The sequence below is a fragment of the Perognathus longimembris genome, chromosome 5, assembly GCF_023159225.1.
Source record: "Perognathus longimembris pacificus isolate PPM17 chromosome 5, ASM2315922v1, whole genome shotgun sequence".
NCBI classification, from domain to species: Eukaryota; Metazoa; Chordata; class Mammalia; order Rodentia; family Heteromyidae; genus Perognathus; species Perognathus longimembris.
In genome coordinates, this window is record NC_063165.1 from 40,215,372 (window position 1) to 40,234,384 (window position 19,013).

At 36.7% G+C, this 19,013-nt stretch overlaps 1 protein-coding gene across 3 annotated transcripts in view; it reads right to left on the minus strand.

The window, feature by feature from the left end:
• Positions 1–18,564, minus strand: part of Slc9c1 (solute carrier family 9 member C1) — a 63,623-nt gene extending 45,059 nt beyond the window's left edge. Inside the window, exons 1-9 of one of the 3 annotated variants that reach the window (XM_048346595.1) lie at positions 18,405–18,564; positions 17,569–17,669; positions 15,929–16,057; positions 14,751–14,916; positions 12,487–12,615; positions 6,882–7,043; positions 6,141–6,240; positions 2,588–2,731; positions 827–1,001 (exon numbers count right to left, since the gene is read on the minus strand). In XM_048346595.1, the coding sequence (XP_048202552.1) occupies positions 827–1,001; positions 2,588–2,731; positions 6,141–6,240; positions 6,882–7,043; positions 12,487–12,615; positions 14,751–14,916; positions 15,929–16,057; positions 17,569–17,669; positions 18,405–18,561 (1,263 nt within the window). In that variant the 5' untranslated portion in view covers positions 18,562–18,564. Of the gene's footprint in view, positions 1–826; positions 1,002–2,587; positions 2,732–6,140; positions 6,241–6,881; positions 7,044–12,486; positions 12,616–14,750; positions 14,917–15,928; positions 16,058–17,568; positions 17,698–18,404 lie in introns of those variants that run through there. The other 2 variants (XM_048346593.1, XM_048346594.1) reach the window with 2 other exon arrangements.
• Positions 18,565–19,013: the final 449 nt, after the last annotated feature.

Here is a 19,013-nt window from a genome sequence, read left to right on the forward strand (position 1 = left end):
CCTAAACATCACTGCTTGAACTCATATTCATTGTGCATTTACTAGGAGCTGTTGAATAAATTAAATAACTTTCTAGGGGCCACAGAGCAAGTAGTTAAGCTCATAATTTCAGACTCTTGATCTGTATTCACTATCAAGCTGCTCCTAGTGACATGGATGATGGAAGAAGATTACAAAGAACAGGGAGCTCATCTAACCTTAGGTGACTTGGTTTTAAGAACAGCTAAAAGATTTAGAATTTTAATGTCTGATCTGTCGCTCTAATTAGCACATAGCAATTACCATCCGCACACAGGACACTTTCAACAGAGCTCTTTGTAATTGTCTTGGATAGAGATACAGTAGAAAGAGGGCAATAGCAGTTTGTTTTGTTTGACTTTGTAATCTTAGAGATAATTTTACCTTGAAATTGAAGTATTTTGTGTCCTGGCATCATTACATGTAGACTTACAATGTTACAAAAGGTGATAGAGTGAGCCACACATAGGTTTTGGATTTGTTTAAGGTTATAAGGTGTAGATATAATGAAATAAATTGAGTATATAGTTTACAGCAGGTGCTATCTGACATGATTTATAAGTTTTAATTCCTTCCATTTTCAGGATAGGGCCATGTGAACCTGTAAAGGAAGTAGGGAATCTCTAGGCTGGAATGGGGAGGGGAAGTTGCTATGTGTTCCTTTCTTCCCTGTCTTCCCATCATTACTAAATCCTTCCAACAGCTCAAGTGGGGTGGAGCTTTCTCATTACGAAAAGAAAACACATTTGGAATGCACAACAACATTTTTAGCAGATATTAAAAAAAAATAGCATGCAGCTTCTTTTACTTGTGACTTTTCCCTCTCCGACCCAAGGGTAAAGTCTGAGTAGGCGAGCAGAAGTGCCATATTTATATTGGGTGTTCCTTTCATCTCACTCCAGACCATTATGAAAGCCCAGCGCCAGCTGAACCCATGACCCAGTCGAGATAAAAATGGGCTCATTAACAGAATGACCAACAGCCTAAAAGACAAAACAAATTACAAAAGTTATCCATTCTCTTCATTTCACTCGATTCCAATTTCTTCTCTGTGTAATTGTTGACTCTCACACAGAGGAGTCATCTTTGCCATCCTATTGGCATGACAAAAAGGGGAAGGTAGAGATGATCTCAGGGGAAAACCCAGAACATGGCTCTTCCCCTGCCCCCCCCCTTCCTCTTTCTCCTCCTCCCCCTCCCTGCCTCCTTCCCTTTTCCCCCTCCCCCTCCCCTTTCCCCTACTCTTCCTCCTCCTTCTTTACAAAACTTGAATGGTAGGATAATTCGACATTATCCTTGAGTGGTACTTTCTTAGAGGGGAAACAAGTTATCACTGTTCCACAGATATATTTGAGATGCCAAAATAAATAAATAAAATAATCATAATGAGTAAGAACTGAGGGAAAATATCCTTTCTCTTTATTCATAGATTTTAGTTCTGCTAAGTCTAATACCAGTGGGTTGTTTTTTTCCTTTTTCTTATTTTTGGCTCAATCACTAGCTATTTCTATTTCTGTTATATGTCTTTTTTAAAATCAATTATATTCTTTCTATCAATTGGTCTGTTCTTTCTGGTGTTCCTTGCATTCTCTTATCATTCCTGAATTTCATACTAATATTTTCTGATGATTTTGGACTAATTTCCACTTATTTGGCACTAGTTGAGTTGAGACTGATAACTAATTCTTTCAGATGATAGTAGAATGTTACTAATTTGAGTGATGGAGATTAAAGAATTGGACCCCAGGTTATGGTGTTTTTATACTATTCTTCTTTTTTTTTTTTCAGAGCCTGGCAGACTCATCCATTCCTTAAAATTGCAAAAAGGGACTATAAAATTTATTTAAGTAAAGAAGATATTATCCAAGAGTGCTTCCATATGGCTGTATAAAAAGCTACTTCTAGATCTAGTTTTTTATTCATTGAAATTATAAAATTGTATTGAGAAAAAATCCAGGGTAAGGCTGGGCACCCGTGGCTTCCATGGGCAATCCTAGTTACTTAGAAGGCTGAGATCTTAGGATCACAGTTCAAAGCCAGCCTGGGCAGGAAAGTCTAAGAAACTCATCTCCAATTAGTCTGCACAAAGCTAGAAGAAGAGCTGAGACTCAAGAGGTAGAGCTTTAGCATTGAACAAAGAAAGCTGATGGGTAGTGCCCAGCCCTAACTTCAAAACTCAGGACTGGAACACACACACACACACACACACACACACACACACACACACACACACACAATCTAGAGTAAGAATTTCTATTTATGAAGGGTTATTAACTTTATGAGATCTTAGGGAAATAAAACAGATGAAATGTGCCAAATGTTAATAGTAACTGCTTCTTAGTAAGATTACATTGTGTAATATTGTTTTCTTCATTGTAATTTTCTGAACTTTTTGCAAAGTGTTTGCATTGTTTTGAGATTCAGTTAAAAAGTGAGAAAACTGTTAGACATTAATTTGCTGGTGATTCCTTGAAAAACTAAATTCAACCATTAAAATCGTTTCATTATTTAACAAGTAGTCTTCATACTTATTCTATTTCCTATGGGTAAAATAAAATTGCTTTCTTACCTTAAAATAATTAGGGTGAAGTAGATGTTTAATGAATAATATATATCAGAAAATGATATGTATAAATATATATAGGCAGGAATCAGAAGTCCAATGAAAGTAAACACCATGAGAAAAGCAACAAAAGATAGACAATTCCAGAATCTGCATTTTCAGAAAAAATGAAAACATAGTTAATTATAATTAATTAATAACCTCGACCATAAAACATATCTGTGTGAGATATTATACTATTCATAATGAAGAAAACAAAGATGAATTTATCAACATTCTACAAAGCTGAAAATTAAACCTTGAAGAACATGGCTCCAAGGCAAGTAAGTCATTCTACTAAAAGTTAATCCAATTTATGTGTGTAAATTAATGTTTATGGTTTTTTTCCATCCTATATGCCAGAAATGTTTAGGTTGCAGCATAACTACAACTGAACTGTAAATAATCAGATATGACAATTGAAAATAACTGGAAAACACTAACAAGTGAATTGTTTTTTTTTTAGGTCATTTATTTTTGAAGGAAATACTAAGAGATTCTTCTGATTTGTATAGTAATAGCTGTTGCCTAAAAAAATAAAAGATAGCTACTGTTCAGAAAGTATGAATGAATCCTTATTATTTTTTTCCCCTATCAGCTTTGTAGGAGATACTGAAAAACAGAAAGGGATTAATTGTAATCTTTTTTTTGGTTTTTTACTGTAGTGGGATTTGAACTCAATGCTCTACCAGTTGGCTCACAGTCATCATCTCCCTTTGCTTTAGGCCTTGTTCTTGTCCTCAGAAAAGCCTTGAACTGTGATCTTTCTACCTACATCCCAGCTAAAATGGAGATGACTGGCACGTGCCAGGTCACTCAGTTTAAGAAATTATTCATTGAGTGTGTGTGTCTTGGGGCTTGAACTCAGGGCCTGGGCTCTGTCCCTTAAGTTTTTGCTCAAGGCTAGAGCATTACCAGTTGAATCACCGCTCCACTTGTGGCTTTTTTGGTAGTTAATTGGAAATAAGATTCTCACAAGCTTTCCTGGCTTTGGAACCACAACCCTCAGAGCTCAGCCTCCTGAGTGGCTAGGATTATAGACATGCTTAGCAAAATTTTCATTTTTAAAGTGTGCAACTTGATATTTTGATATACATACATTTTGGTATGTGTATTATGAAGTGAGCACCAAAAATTAGTTAGTTAACATATTAATAACCCACTTACTTTCTGTGTGTGGAGTGTGGTATGTGGAGAGAACACTTAATATCTAGTCTTTCAGCAACTTTCAAACCTACAATAATGGTATCTCTAATTATTGTCATCACTAGACTAAATATTAAATCTCCAGGTCTTATTTATCATGTAATACAATTGTTCACTCCTGGTAGACATGAATGTATTTTGTGAGTTTAGCTATTTTGGATTCCACCTGTAAGTGAAATCATGCAATATTTGTCTTTCTGTGTCTGGTTTATTTTACATAGCTTAATGTCAACCAGGTTGATTTACTTATATGGTTGAAAACAGGAGATTTTCTTTCTTTCAAAGGCTAAATAATAAGCCATGATATGTGTAGATGATATATAATTCCAGGATCTGAACATTCATTACATAAACATCAATGTCTTCCTGTCTTTATCTGTCTATCTATCTTATCTATCTACTTATATCTGTCACCTAACACATTTCATTATCCATTTATCTGCCAACAGATAGATATTCAGATGATTTTTTTTTTTTTTTTTTTGGCCAGTCCTGGGCTTGGACTCAGGGCCTGAGCACTGTCCCTGGCTTCCTTTTTGCTCAAGGCTAGCACTCTGCCACTTGAGCCACAGCGCCACTTCTGGCCGTTTTCTGTATATGTGGTGCTGGGGAATCGAACCCAGGGCCTCATGTATAGGAGGCAAGCACTCTTACCACTAGGCCATATTACCAGCCCACTATTCAGATGATTTTTATATCTTAGCTTTTGTGAATAGTTTGCAAATCTCTTGTCCCTTTATAAAGGTTCTCTTTTCACTCTTATTTTTTGCGCTTCCTTTGGTCTTCTCTGTCTTTCTATGATTCTGTACAGGGACTCCTTTTCAGAAGAGCACCAAACTCCCTCCAACAATGATAACTGTGAGTCAAATAAACTTACTTTATAATCAGCCTCTACACTTTTCTAAAGCAGTGATTGTGTACAATTCTTTGTGCTGCTAAGTTTGGTTTGTTATTTTATTGATTTCAACCTATAATTTTGTTAAACTGAACCTGATATTGACCTGTAACTTTTTCCCCCATGATGTCTTTGCCTGGTTTTGACATCAGGATGATATTTTATTCATAAAATGAGTTTGGGTATGAGCCAAATAACCAAGCACCAAATATTTCTAAGAGGTATATGTGTGCACTTGTGCCTGTGTGGGCCTAAGTAATATTTTGGAGGCACAGAAAAAAAACTTTCAAGTATTTTTTTAAAAGCCTATTTTCTTCATTTACTCTGACTGTACATAAGTATCAAATGACCTTCCTCTCTGATCTCACTCCAAATCCAGGTATCTCTGTTACTTTTATTATCCAGTGTTGCACAGCCAAAAGCCTAGAGGGATAATGATAGGAGTTAATTTTACATAGATTTTCTACTGGAGGATTTTTTTTTTCAAACAAAGTGACATCTGAATGTAAGTATAAAAAGAATCAAAGCAGTCATTCTTGACAAAGCACATTCCAAGAACAGGAAAGAAAAAGAAAACAAGTCCAAACAGGGAGTGAATTTGGCATATTTGAAGAATCGTGTCATGGTGAGTGAGGTTAGAGCAGGGAGTGTGCTCGTGAAAGTGGTAGGATGTAGGTACAGGGTACACAGGTAGCAGGGGCACATGTCATAGCACTTGCTGCTAAAATTGCTCTGTCTTGCAGATAGCTTTTTTTGTTTACAAAAGACCCAGATAGGAAGGAATTGAAGGTGTCTCATGGACGAGAGTTAGTAACAAGACCATAGGATCAATGACCTATATGGCCTTTGGTGTGACAGAGTTACTAGAATTGGGAGACTAGAAGTAGAAAGATGGGTAGGCCTTCTCTCTCCCAGACACTAGAATGAATCAGCTATAGGTTGTTGTGGGATATAGTAGGATCTGTCACCATTATCTTATATTTCTACTACCTTGGGGATTAGGAGTTGGTAATGCCATATTTGATAGATTGCTGAAGTGGAAAGGCTGCAGTGGTCTATGGAAGTTGGGGGAAGACTTGGGGTAGTGTGTGTATCACAGGAAGAGAGGTTCAGGAACGAAATGCCAAGAAAGTAGAAGCAACTGCATGGATACTGATGTCATTATGTGCTGTCACTGTGGAAAGGTGTTGTTGGAAAGTAAATATCTGCATGGAATGAATAGGGAAGGATAATGGGGAAATAAAACCCATCTAAACTCAAAGGGGGGCGGTTTACAAATTTTACCTCAACTGAAAGGATTTGAAGGCATGTGCAAAAGGAACAGTTTCTAATAAGGATCACTTCCATGTCCTTGATCCTATAGATATATATTATGACTTCCAGTGCATGGAGCAAAGTGAAAATATGCTAGCCACTCACTCGAGAAGAAGTGCTTCAACTCCTGGTTTAAAACTTGTTGAATTTAAAAAAAGTCCCATAGTCGCCAGAGTAAATATTCCCGACATTCCGACTAACTCACCTGTTTTTAAGGTAAATGTAAAACATTAACATCAATAGTAGCGCAAACTTTACCACAGTCAAAATATCAAGTAACTTTTAAAAGAGAGATTACTCCATATATGATTTCCACCATTCCTGGTCCTTTTCCAACCTCAGATTCACACCTATAGTAAAATCTATAGTGGATATGCTATAACTATTTTGGTCATCACTGGCAAATATATGGACCTCACAAACCTTCATCCACCCCAATGAGGCTGGAATGCCTTCCACAGCTCTATTTCTTTCAGAGTGTTGAGATGGAAATGAGCTGATAAATTTATTATGGACCAGTCTATTTCATATAATTTCTTTTTGGAACAGAGTAGAAAAGTGAAATGTTTTGTGATGTAAATAAGAGAATGGGCGAGAAAGAATCCCAGGATGGATATATCCTCAGTGTTTCTTTCTTTTTTAATATAGAAAATTATTCATGGGAATTTTTCAAATTAAACCCGTTAGCGTCAATCATTCCCAAGCTAATCAAAGTAATCCATTTAAATGACATCAGTGTTTTTTTGTTGTTTTACCAACTCTTGTCTACTGTGTAATTTCTAAAGTGCATATTTTACTCTGAATGCTTTTGTGCCATTTTATTTTAAGAAGAAAGCCCTCACTTACAAAAATAAAAGACGAGGTACAGAACTGAAAAGATGAGACTTATGTGATTAACATCTTCACCAAAAACAGTGGACATCCATAACTGAATCAGCTTTGAATTTACAATTCCAAATAAGAAACTTTCTATAAAATATGACCAAATTCCACCCGCGATATCACGAACTATAAGAAAATGGAGAAAATAGAAAAATATTATTAGAGTTTACTTGTTCATCTTAAGTGATACTCGGGGTCATTTTTTTTTCATTTTGTCTTTAATTTTATTTATTTATTTAAAATGTTTTTGTTTTTTTTTTTTGCCAGTCCTGGGCCTTGGACTCAGGGCCTGAGCACTGTCCTTGTCTTCCTTTTGCTCAAGGCTAGTGCTCTACCACTTGAGCCACAGCACCACTTCTGGCAGTTTTCTATATATGTGGTGCTGGGGAATCGAACCCAGGGCTTCATGTATATGAGGCAAGCTCTCTTACCACTAGGCCAAATTCTCAGCCCCTTGTCTTTAATTTTAAAGTTATTTCAGATGCCCCTTCAGCCTATTAATTTCAGTTTTGAAGAGTATATAAGCAGAAGCTGCATTACTGCTATATGAGTTCTTTCTTCTCCACATATTCACCAACACTTGATATCTCTCCTATTTTTTTTCTGGTGTTTTGAGATAGGATCTTGCTGTGTAGCCCAGGCTGGCCTAGAACTTGTCATCCTCTTACCTCAGCTTCTCCAGTGCCTGGATTATAAAAAGTGCACCAGCATACTCAGTGATCACCTGCAGTTTTGACATAAGCCAATACAATTGGTGTAATGTAATAGCTCCTTGTGGTGTTTGTGTTTCTGAAATGACCAGTGATGTTAAGCATTTTTTTTTCATGTATCCATTGAACATTGATATGCCTTCTTCATCTGTTAATTTTAAATTGAGGTGTTTTCCAAATATTTTCTAAATATAGGAACAGCCTGCTTGGCCATGAGATGAGTACATAAAGAAAATGTGGTATATATGTATATGAACATAGTGCTCAGACTTTCAGAAAATAAACTTTGTAAACTGCTGGTGGATCATGCCTATAATCCTAGCTACTCCAAAGGCTGAGAGCTGCAGAACGGGCTCAGAGCCAGTCTAGGCAGACAAATCCTTGAGATTCTTATCTCCAGTTAACCAGGAAAAAGGCAGAACTACACATGTGGTCCAAGTCATGAAGTTGAAAGAGAAAGGGTACTATGGATGCTCAAGGCCCTGAGTTCAGGTCCTTGTACTTGTACACAGAAGGAAATTTTATAATTTGCAACAACATGAGTGAATGAAAAATGGAATTATCCTACGTGAAATAAGCCAGGGTTGATGTGGTATTTTACCACATTACCTCACTTATTTCTAGGATCTAACAAAACTGAATTCATAAAAGTAGAGACTTGAATAATCTTGGTTCCTAAAGGCTAACAAGGAGGTATAGGAAGGAAAGAATCAGAAATGGTTAACCAAAGAAAACAGGTTCAGATGGATAGGTAAAATAAGTTTTGAGGCATGTTGTATAGCTGAGTAACTATAACCAATAATCATCTATTACATACTTCAAAATAACAAATAATATATGTTTCAAATGTCTCATCATAAAAGATCACAAGTAAGAAAGACTGAAGATATGGCAATTAAATTTTTAATCACTCCACATTTTATACATATATCACATCACCATTGTACTTCATAAATATAAGCAATTGTGACCTATTAATTTATTTTAAATTAATAATAATAAAATAATAATAATAGTAATAATAGTATTTACTTAAAAGATTAATTGGGGGCATCTGCACAGTATTTTCTAAGTTGAAATTTTCTTATTAAATGCTAAAATGAAGTTAGCTAAACTGATCAATTTAGTTTAAACATATCTTTCATTCAATCTCTCCTAAGGACTTCCTGAATGGTGTAATACAATCTTGGAGACACAGAAATGAATAAATAGAAAGCTCTAAGCTCATGGAACTAATATTGTAGCTCTAACATGATATATGCATTGAACAGAAAAGGCAATGTTTTGTCTCCCTTTGGAGCAAGTCTCCTCAATTTCTCAATTGTGTTGGCTCTCAAATTGCTTCTTTATTGTTGAGCATTTCATTTAACTTCTCCCGATAAACGTGTGTGTGTGTGTGTGTGTGTGTGTGTGTGTTTGCATATACCTTTATGCTTTTCTGATAAAGTGATAAAAGTATTTGCTCTGAGGCCTTCCTTGGCTTGACAAATCTACTTGGAGGTTCTAAAAGTGGAATTCTTTCTGCCAAAACACAGTTGTTCCTTTGCTGTTGCTGATATTTTAAGATTTAACTGCTTTCCATAAGCAAAGTTATGATGTCTTGTCTCCCAAAACAGGACCCCTCACCTGTGACAAACTCAGTTGCTGGAAATAGACAGGCCTGTGGGCGAAGAAGTAAGTCTTATCCATCTTTACAGGACAACGAACTGGGGTGGGGGTGGGGGTGGGGATGGTGGGGGTTGGGGGGTGGGGGTGGGTGTTAAATCACAGCATGGAGCTGGCCTAGGCCAAGCCTGAAGCAGAGCATGGTGTCTGGCTAGTTTCAGAATCATAAAGACCCTAATGTGAAAAGGGCTTTCTCCTTTAAGAATGGAAAGTATCTTTTAAAAAGTAATTTACTTGCTGACTAGATTTGTCAAGCTAGGAAAAGCCCCAAAGCAAACACATTATTACTTAGCATTATATTCAAAAGCATGAAACCCAAGTTGGATAGGGCAAGAATGGGGTGCAATAATTCTTGTTCATTTTTCCCTATTATAAAATTTATAATGACATTATTCTGATACTCTAACTGCAGAAGTTTAACAGCAATATTTATCAGAAAATCTTATCTAGCAGTTTAGTTTCTTTATGGAAATTTTTTTCAAAGCAATTACAAGTTTGATGTCCAGGAAAAAAGTCATTGTTCTCTTTCTCCCAATAGGGGTTTTGTTACTGATGTCATTATTATGATTAGGTTTACAATAACTACTGTCCCTTAAAGTTAACCAGTCCCCACTCTAAAGTCTGTTCTACTGTTGTAACCAAAACCCTAAGATAACTCCATGACAAACTCTATAAGCCTGTAATCCTAGCTACTCAGAAGGCTGAGATCTGAGGGTTGAGGTTCCATGAGACTCTTACCTCCAATTAACCACCAGAAAACCAGAAGTGGTGTCTCAAGTGATAGAGTGCTAGCATTGAGCTGAAGGGCTCAGGGACAGCGCTCAGGTCCAGAGTTCAAACCCCATGACTAACAAAAATAAAATAAAACAAAATAATAAACTCTATGAATGGGGCAGGACTGTGTCTCCTGTGCGCATAGCTGAATTTGTCTTAAAATTGGAACTTTCACATAACACCCATCACTAAATAATTGTTGAATAAGTTAATGAGTCTTCTTCCCCTTCTTCTCTGTCTCTTCCCTTATAGTGGTATTTTGATTAGGTTGTATACTTCTCTAATGTTGTGATATGCTTCACTAATAGTCTGTGGACAATTGTAACACAATAATAAATGGGACCTGGTAGAATTCTGGACCTAGTTTAGTGGCAGACATGGATCTCCACTTTGGGATTCATGACTTCACAGCTTCGTACTTCGGTTTGTAAGATACTTTTGATTTTTTTTTTTTTGCCAGTCCTGGGGCTTGAATTTAGGCCTGAGCACTGTCCCTGGCTTCTTTTTGCTCAAGGCTAGCACTCTGCCACTTGAGCCACAGCGCCCCTTCTGGCCATTTTCTATATATGTGGTGCTGGGGAATTGAACCCAGGGCCTCATGTATATGGGGCAGGCACTCTTGCCACTAGGCACTGTCCCTGGCTTTTTCTTGCTCAAGGCTAGCACTCTGCCACTTGAGCCACAGCGCCACTTCTGGCCATTTTCTGTATATGTGGTGCTGAGGAATCGAACCCAGGACTTCATGTATATGAGGCAAGCACTCTTATCCCCTGCAAGATACTTTTGAATCTACAGGTTTTTCTTCTTATTGTTCATCTTGGTTTTCTCAGGAGGGTCATATCTGCAGGAAATGTTATAGTGAAAGTCTCTGAGTGATTTATTGGGCCATTTCCCTTGGTCTCTGGACTTTTGAAGAGGCTATGGGTAGTTGCATGGCTTTTACACTGCAGGTGGCAAATGGCAAATCGGAAGCATGTAAGGAGGGTGGACCTTTCTGTATTAAATAAGAATTCCAGATTCACCATAGATGTTCCAAACTGCCATGTCTTGAGTGAGTGAACACTTGATACAGCTTCAGTAAGTTGTTGCACACAGGTCTCAAAGGCTGCTTCTGTCCAAGTGTGTCAAGGTGCCAGCTCTTTTGAGGAAGAGCTGAAAAGGTGGTAGATCTTCTTGGGGAAGAATGGTTTTCACTTTCCAGTTTAGATATGAATAGGTGAGGAAGGGATTGGTCAGAACCCAGGAAAAACATGGTTACTGGATGTTCATCAATGAAGCACGCTTCTAGGCCATAGAAATCCATCCCATTCACAACCACCCTTTATTCAGGGGTTGGAAAGATCACCTGAGATAGTTACCATTTGTAGTTCAACAGAGTGGATTATTTGACATCATCCAGACTCCTTGTTTGGGTGTTTGGAAACACCTCCTAAAGAAGTGGTCCTCTTAAGGGAAAATGGGTGATAGAGAAATAAGACAATGCTTCAGAGGGCCTCAGAACAAAGAAAACACTCAAGGAATAGAACACTGCATGTTACTAATTTTTCTGAAAAACTGTGTTCTCTGCTTTTCAAGTATCCATGCAAATGCCAATACAATAAAAAGTAAATACCTTCTTAGTATTGTGATAAAAAATGTTTTTTATTTCATGGACATCCTAAAAGGGTCCATTCTCTCCCAGTACAAGGAATTCAGAGAGTACATACTGGAAAAATAATTTTAGGAGGGAAGTTTAGAGTTTTGAATAGGAAGAAGCAAGAATATGCTTTTAGAAGTGACAATAGGATGACAGCTGTTGTCCAGAGCAATAATTACACAGGTGTATACGCTGTTCATTCATTACAATGCACACATGTATAAAATAAGAAACTATGGCTCAAGGAAATCTGAGAAAGGTAAATAAGAGAGTTCATGAGTACCTTCCAGTCCTCTGGCTACAATCCCTGCTCCTTGGCTCTGTAAAAAGCCCTACCTGGTATTATTCTCCCTGAATAACTTCATTCTCCATTACCTCCTAAGAGACGGGAAGGGAAGGGAAGGGAAGCTAGCTGCCACCTCTTATCAACAATTCTTGTTTATCTTTGAAGTTGCACTCCAGTGTGTTCAACCAAAACAAAAACACACAAAGAAACATCAACCTCATTGCCTGGCATTTAGTTTCAGAGTAGGCTTGTGGTGTGTTGCTTTTTATCAATATCTTCATGGAAACAGCTCAACTCAACCTCACAACAAAGCTGTCACTGACATTAAAGAGGGATATGTAGCTGTGTTATGTACAGGGTAATCACTATTCTGATAACATTTTTATTTTTATAAGCATAATTATGGCATGTTATTAGAAAAACCCATGTCAGTTCTGAGAAAATATACAAAGTTCCAATTTTAAGAAATTAAGAAAAAAAAAAAGCACAATTCCTTACCGATGGTGCTATTCATCACAAGTCTTTTTTTCAGGTTAATATTGACAACACTCCTATACATGATTAGTGACATAACAGAGGTTATCAAACTTTCTCCATTAATTAAATTTGTGAGGCTTCTAGAAAGACCTTAAAGGAAGAGATTTTTTTTTTAAGTAAGGAAATTTCATGATATTAAGGAATAAAATTATACTGGCAAATAGAATGATATTATTTGCTTTAGATTAGTGTTACACAATTTTCCCTACATACTTAAGCAGTAATCATGTTGAAAATTCCCTTTAAGAACATTAAATTTTTCATGAAGGTAAGTCTAGACTGTCATAATTATGCAAATTAAATGTTGTCCATTATGTTTCTGTAAGTCAGATAATTAACTCCAGATCTCATTCTTCATTTCAAACCATTGATAAAAATGAAATTAAGGGGCTGGGGGTATGGCCTAGTGGCAAGAGTGCTTGCCTCGTATACATGAGGCCCTGGGTTCGATTCCCCAGCATCACATATACAGAAAATGGCCAGAAGTGGCGCTGTGGCTCAAGTGGCAGAGTGCTAGCCTTGAGCAAGAAGAAGCCAGGGACAGTGCTCAGGCCCTGAGTCCAAGCCCCAGGACTGGCCAAAAACAACAACAACAACAAAAAAAACAAATTAATATTTTTAAATCCAGTGATTTATCCTATATAAGTGAACTCACTATAAATCAAATGCACATAAATGAAGAAAAAAAATGATGATTGAAAGATAAAGTAAATTAATAATATGTTTAAAGACAATTGTCTGGACAAGATAATTGTCCAGATAATCTAGCTAGAGCAAAAATTATTTGGCACACCATACGTTCTTTTGAGTAGTTCCATGAATGGACAGCACCTTCTATCAGAATTTTCCTCTCTTTCTGATGCTATTCTAAATTTATCTGTCTACCAGTTGTCCTTTTCCTTGTCATTAACTTTGAGCACCTTTGGGACTTCATGAAAACCAAAGGTTGGAAATGTTTTTACATAGTGAAACTCCGTTTTGTAAATCCATCACTCTATAATTATAGTAAGTTTGCTGATAGAAGAAAAGCCAATGCTGTGTTCCTGTTAGAGAACAAGTGTTGTCATGGTCCAGTTCTTCACTAAAAACTGCAAAATAAATTATCTTCTACCCTTGTTTTGATGACTCAACTGCCCTCTGTACATTTACCTACAATGTGTCTCCCATATTTTGTTTCTATTTGCTTCAGGTAGGGGTGTCTCTTTTAACTGGCCATAAAAAGAAAATGAAATTGAAAAGACTGCATATATGTGTTATAAGCATATACAACATGTGGGCATGGATGACTGCGTCATATTCTATCTTATGACATTTTTTTAGATGTCATTATTAAAAAGTAAATGAGTTTGTGGGTAGGAATGGCGGGGAAACACTGAGAGCGAGCCGGCAAAGGGATAACATTGTCCAAAAAGAAATGTCTTCTTTACCTGATATATATAGCTGTAACTCCTTTGTACATCACCTTTATAAAACAATAAAAAATAAAGGACTAAATATATGGAATATTAGTTATTTTTCCTGCATGGCATTTTGGATGATTTGGCTTTTCTGTATTAATTTGCTATTTTATTATCTTTTCTTTTTAATGTTGGCCATGCTAAAGTTTGAACTCAGAACTTGATAAGCAGGTATTCTACCACTTAAGGAACACTCCTAGGCTTGCTTTTTAACTTTAGTTTTCTTTTCAGATAAGGTCTCATGATTTTTGTCAGAGTCTAGCTTCAGATCCTATTTCGCCCAGGCATTTTACTTTTATGCAGGTTTTATGACTCTAATAACTGGTGAGAGTATTATTCTTTGATACTTCTGGGTTTTTGTTGTTATTATTATCTTAAAAGTGACAGGGCACCAAAGACATTTTTTAATGGCATAATGGTAATGACTATTTTAAAAGGACAAGAAATATTGAACACCAGAAACATCACCCCAGTGTATGTATACGCAATATTCTAATTGCCCTGGGTTGGTATTCTATACATGCCTCCTGTCCTAGTCTAGAATCTGATGGTGCTTACCAGCTAATAAGCTCATCATCACTGGCTTTTCCTTTGTCACTGAGCATCACTTCTAGAATATTTGCCAGCTCTCAATCCCTATGCTTTCTCCCTGACCTCCACTATACCATTCTACACAGTTAAAGACCATCACTAATAATCTTAAAGCTGAGATTGGTTAAAGACAAAATACCATATTCTGAAAATTCTAAAAGAAAAATGTATACCTACCCAGATCTCTTACAGAAGCTGCAGTCAGCATGGGGTCTGAACTCACAAGGACAGCTGCAAATAGTAACCATGAAACAGTTTTCAAAGGTAACTTAGTTACCGATTGCAGATACCAAAGAATTAAGGTATAATTAACCACAAAGCCAGGAATTGTAATCAAAACGATCTGGAAAGAAATGTTATAATAGGACAATCTGATTGCTTTTGCATTGCATTTTAAAGACCAGAAGAAAAGGATTATTAAACATGTAGGACCAGCTAGTATTAATAGCACTCATCAGAGGACACTAGAGTTGGCCCATTCAACTTACCAATTTGATCTAAGCCTTCTTACCTGAACAGAGAAGTAGCAACTGGCTGAGCAGAGATTGTCTAAGAAATGCAAACTACTTTCAGATATCTATTCTTTGCTTTTATTTTGTTACCCTTTGTCTGAACTCTATATGCCTGGCACTGGATTAAAATATCTTGTTTTATTATTTTTGTTTCTCATGTTGTTTTGAGAAATGGCCTTCTAGGTACAAAATGGTTTTGATCACTTTGGAAAAACTGCTCTGGAATATATAATCTTGGGGTCTTTCCTTGGTACCCTCCAAAACTCCTGTGAATTCAGAAATCACCATGAATTGAATTTTTAGCTGCTCCCTATGTCCGTCCTCTGCTTTAGACATAAATAATTTAACACAACCTTTTCTTTTCTTTTTTTTTCTGGCCAGTCCTTGGACTCAGGGCCTGAGCACTGTCCCTGGCTTCCTTTTGCTCAAGGCTAGCACTCTGCCACTTGAGCCACAGCGCCACTTCTGGCCGTTTTCTGTATATGTGGTGCTGGGGAATCAAACACAACCTTTTCTTAACAATTCATTTTTGCTAGAGCTAGTATGCTTTGTTATAATTCTTTCACAATTTCTCAGAGTTCAAATTATAATTGATATGAAATTCTGCCAGTAGGAGTTTCAGAACAGTTTTTTTTTTTTTTAACCTTTGTGATTCCCTTCCCACCTTGGAGTTTCACTCTACTAGACAATTACCTAGATAGATTTATTTGTTACAATGTGAAAGTGAATTTAAAACTCTGTACCCTGCATGTAGTCCATTTCCTTTGTTTTCCATTTTGGTGCCAAGTTTTTACAAATCTGAAAATAAATAGTGAGTGGCATTACTGGAAAACGAAGGCTTACCTGCCAAAATAATTTTTGAAGCATGTATACATCCATGTCAAATGCAACTGTGAAGATAATCACTGGTGTAAACAAACCAAAAAACAACTCCGGACTCATCCACTGTATAGCAGCTGCATATCTTTGTATCTAGTAAAAATACAAGAATCTATTATTCCCATTCTTCTGTCCCTTTGTTAGCATAGGCTGGTTTTGAAGCATAATCCTCAGATCTCAGTCCATGAGTAGCTAGGATTACATGTGTGAATCACCGGCATCTAGTCAGTTCATGTTTCTTGATATGCTATGCCCTAAACACACATAGAAACTGTCATCTACTCTTAGAGAAACCAATGCAATATCTGGTTCAATATTAACATTATCTTGCTACTACGATCCTGTACCAACCAAAATAACACCGTCTCCTCTTATTAGTCAATGTTTTATCTAAGCTTCTAAAGTCTACTTAAATATTCATTATGGGGCATAATAGATCAGGAAAAATGAGACACGTGAAACAGCAGCCAGGAATTCAGAGACAAATATCATATTAAGGAATAGCTTGATTGAAAGCACAGAAACATCACTTTCCAAGCTATAAAGCCTTACACTCCCTCATAGGCTTCAACATTTACTAAAAAGAAGAAAAAGGGTGAAAGCATCTGTCTGTCTGTCTCTCTCACCGTGTTCACCTGTTCAGCTTAATAACTTACTCTAAGACTAAGGAAATATTAAAGAAAACTTAGTTATTCTGTGTCTTTGGATAAAAAAACATGTTTGCAAAAACCCCCAAAACAAAACAGTATTTATCTAGGCTGGGCACCCGTGACTTATGCCTGTAATCCTAGCTGCTCAGGAGAATGAGATCTGAGGATCATGGTTCAGAGCCAGCTAGGGCAAGAAAGTCCATGAGCAAAGTCCCCCAAAAGCTGGAAGTGGAGCTGTGGTTTAAATGGTAGAGCGCTAGCCTTGAGCACAAAAGCTTAGGAACAGCAACCAGGTCCAGAGTTCAAGCCTCAGGACTGGCAAAAAGAAAAAAAAAGTATTTAATCAAAATATGGACACTTCTCTATATGTGGCAGGATCTATCCTTTGAAGGGATGCTAGAACATCAATGATCTGAGTTTAGCGATGAAGTTACCTTTGCCATTTTGGGGCCCAGTTGATAAGATAGTTTAACAGTAAGAATGATGGAATGTGCAAGGTGTCCAATCAAAGGAAAATATCAGTTTGAACTAAACACTAACTTAGTTTTTCACCATAAACAGCTCTGACATTAGAGCACATCCCTAGATAAGTTGCTAACTTTCTTTGCTTTGCTTTGCTTTACTAATAAACTTGATCTCTACCTCAATGGATCCTTAAGTAGCTTTTTCAGCAACATTATGAACTCAGCTCCCAAAGGCTTGGCACTGAAGCGTCCTCCCATTTGGAAGCCTTCTTCTGACAGAATTTACACTCAGTTACTGCACACTTGCTCAACTGGAACCGCCTACAGGTCCAGACTGTTAGGTGGATATCTCAGTTTTCAGGCTCCTTTGTCCACACCACAAGCATCCATTTAATGGTAGAGCAGTGAGTGGATAAGTATTTTCTTAAGTCATAGTTGCATGTGTGCAGTTTCTAGATATAAGGAAACAATACCCATTTGTTATACGCACCTGGAAAGATGTAAAACTTAGCATTTCAAAACTGTATCCAATTAAAAATAATATCACGGGAAGAGGAATTGGAAAGTCCTTCAAATACATGTTCACAAATGCTGTAAAAACAAGATGTTGTTACTAAAAGGCTAAGTATCACTTTTATAGAACTTTGATCTGATGTGACTCTAATGACTATAAATCAGAGATTTGTTCAAAACCCTGCAATAAAAGGTTAATAAATAAGCCTGAAGGAAACCTTCTAGCCAAAGTACAATGAGGAATTGGGTATAATTTACCCAACAGACTAAATCTAGTTACCATTTTGCCGGGTAAATATTACCACTATTAGAAAATCAAATTAATATTAACTTTGTTTCCTCTTATATATCACTGTTACCAAAGTTCAGTAAGAAAAGCTCAATAAGTAATATCATACTATTTGCTTCATTTTATTTTTCTGCTTCTTTGTCATAGAATCCCTAACTGGACCAAAGAAAGTACAAAAAAAAAGCCCCATCTTTATTTCTATAGTGTAATTTTCTCCTCAGAAGAGGCAGATGTTAGCTTATCATTTAGATAGAACTCATTGGATGCCCAACCCCAACCATTCATTTTCTGCCTGCTTGCTTTATTTGTGCCTGTTATTGAAATCTAAAGATGACTTAATCATGTGTGCTTGCACTGAACCCCAAATAGGTGAGGGGCAGGTAATTATGGGGTTCATTTCACTAAAAATAATTGAGATAGAGGTAGGAATTGAGGAACAAAATTCTAATTTTCCATTATTGCTTTCTTTTGCTTTATAGGGCAGGAGTATGAGATGTATCAATCTAGAGAGGAGGGACACTTACCTCCAACAGTACAGATTAAAGAAAGTATTAGAATGATTTCCGGGAGGTTCTGTGGAGTAGTTAAAGAAATACTCCTGATAAAATTCGCCCATGCGCTATCAATAATTCTTTTTCTGAACTTTATAGAGCTAGTACTGTTATCCATACTGCTACTCATTCTAGTTTATCTGAATTTTATTCTATGTTGCTGCAAAATGCAGAGAAATCAAAGGAACAAAGGTTTTCCTTCTTCGAGAACTTCTGATGATTTCCTAAAACAGAAAAACATGTATTTGTCTTTTATTTATTTTTAATTTTATAAAGGTGATGTACAGAGGAGTTACAGTTACGTAAGTCAGGTAATAAGTATCTTTTATTTATTTTTGTGTTGATGGTCAGCAAATAAAGAGCTGGGGTGGTGACTTGAGTAGATGGACACCTGAGTTCAAACCCAAGTACTACCATGTATATATATGTTCTTCTCGAAAGTCAAACTGTTAGCCGACTTTAGCCCACTGATATCCTAAGATATCCTCTAAGATATCGTAAATAATCTTTATACAAGGGGGGAAGAGCCTTCATTTAAAACTAGCTTGTAAATGCTAATATTACTGGAGTTTAGTATTTCTC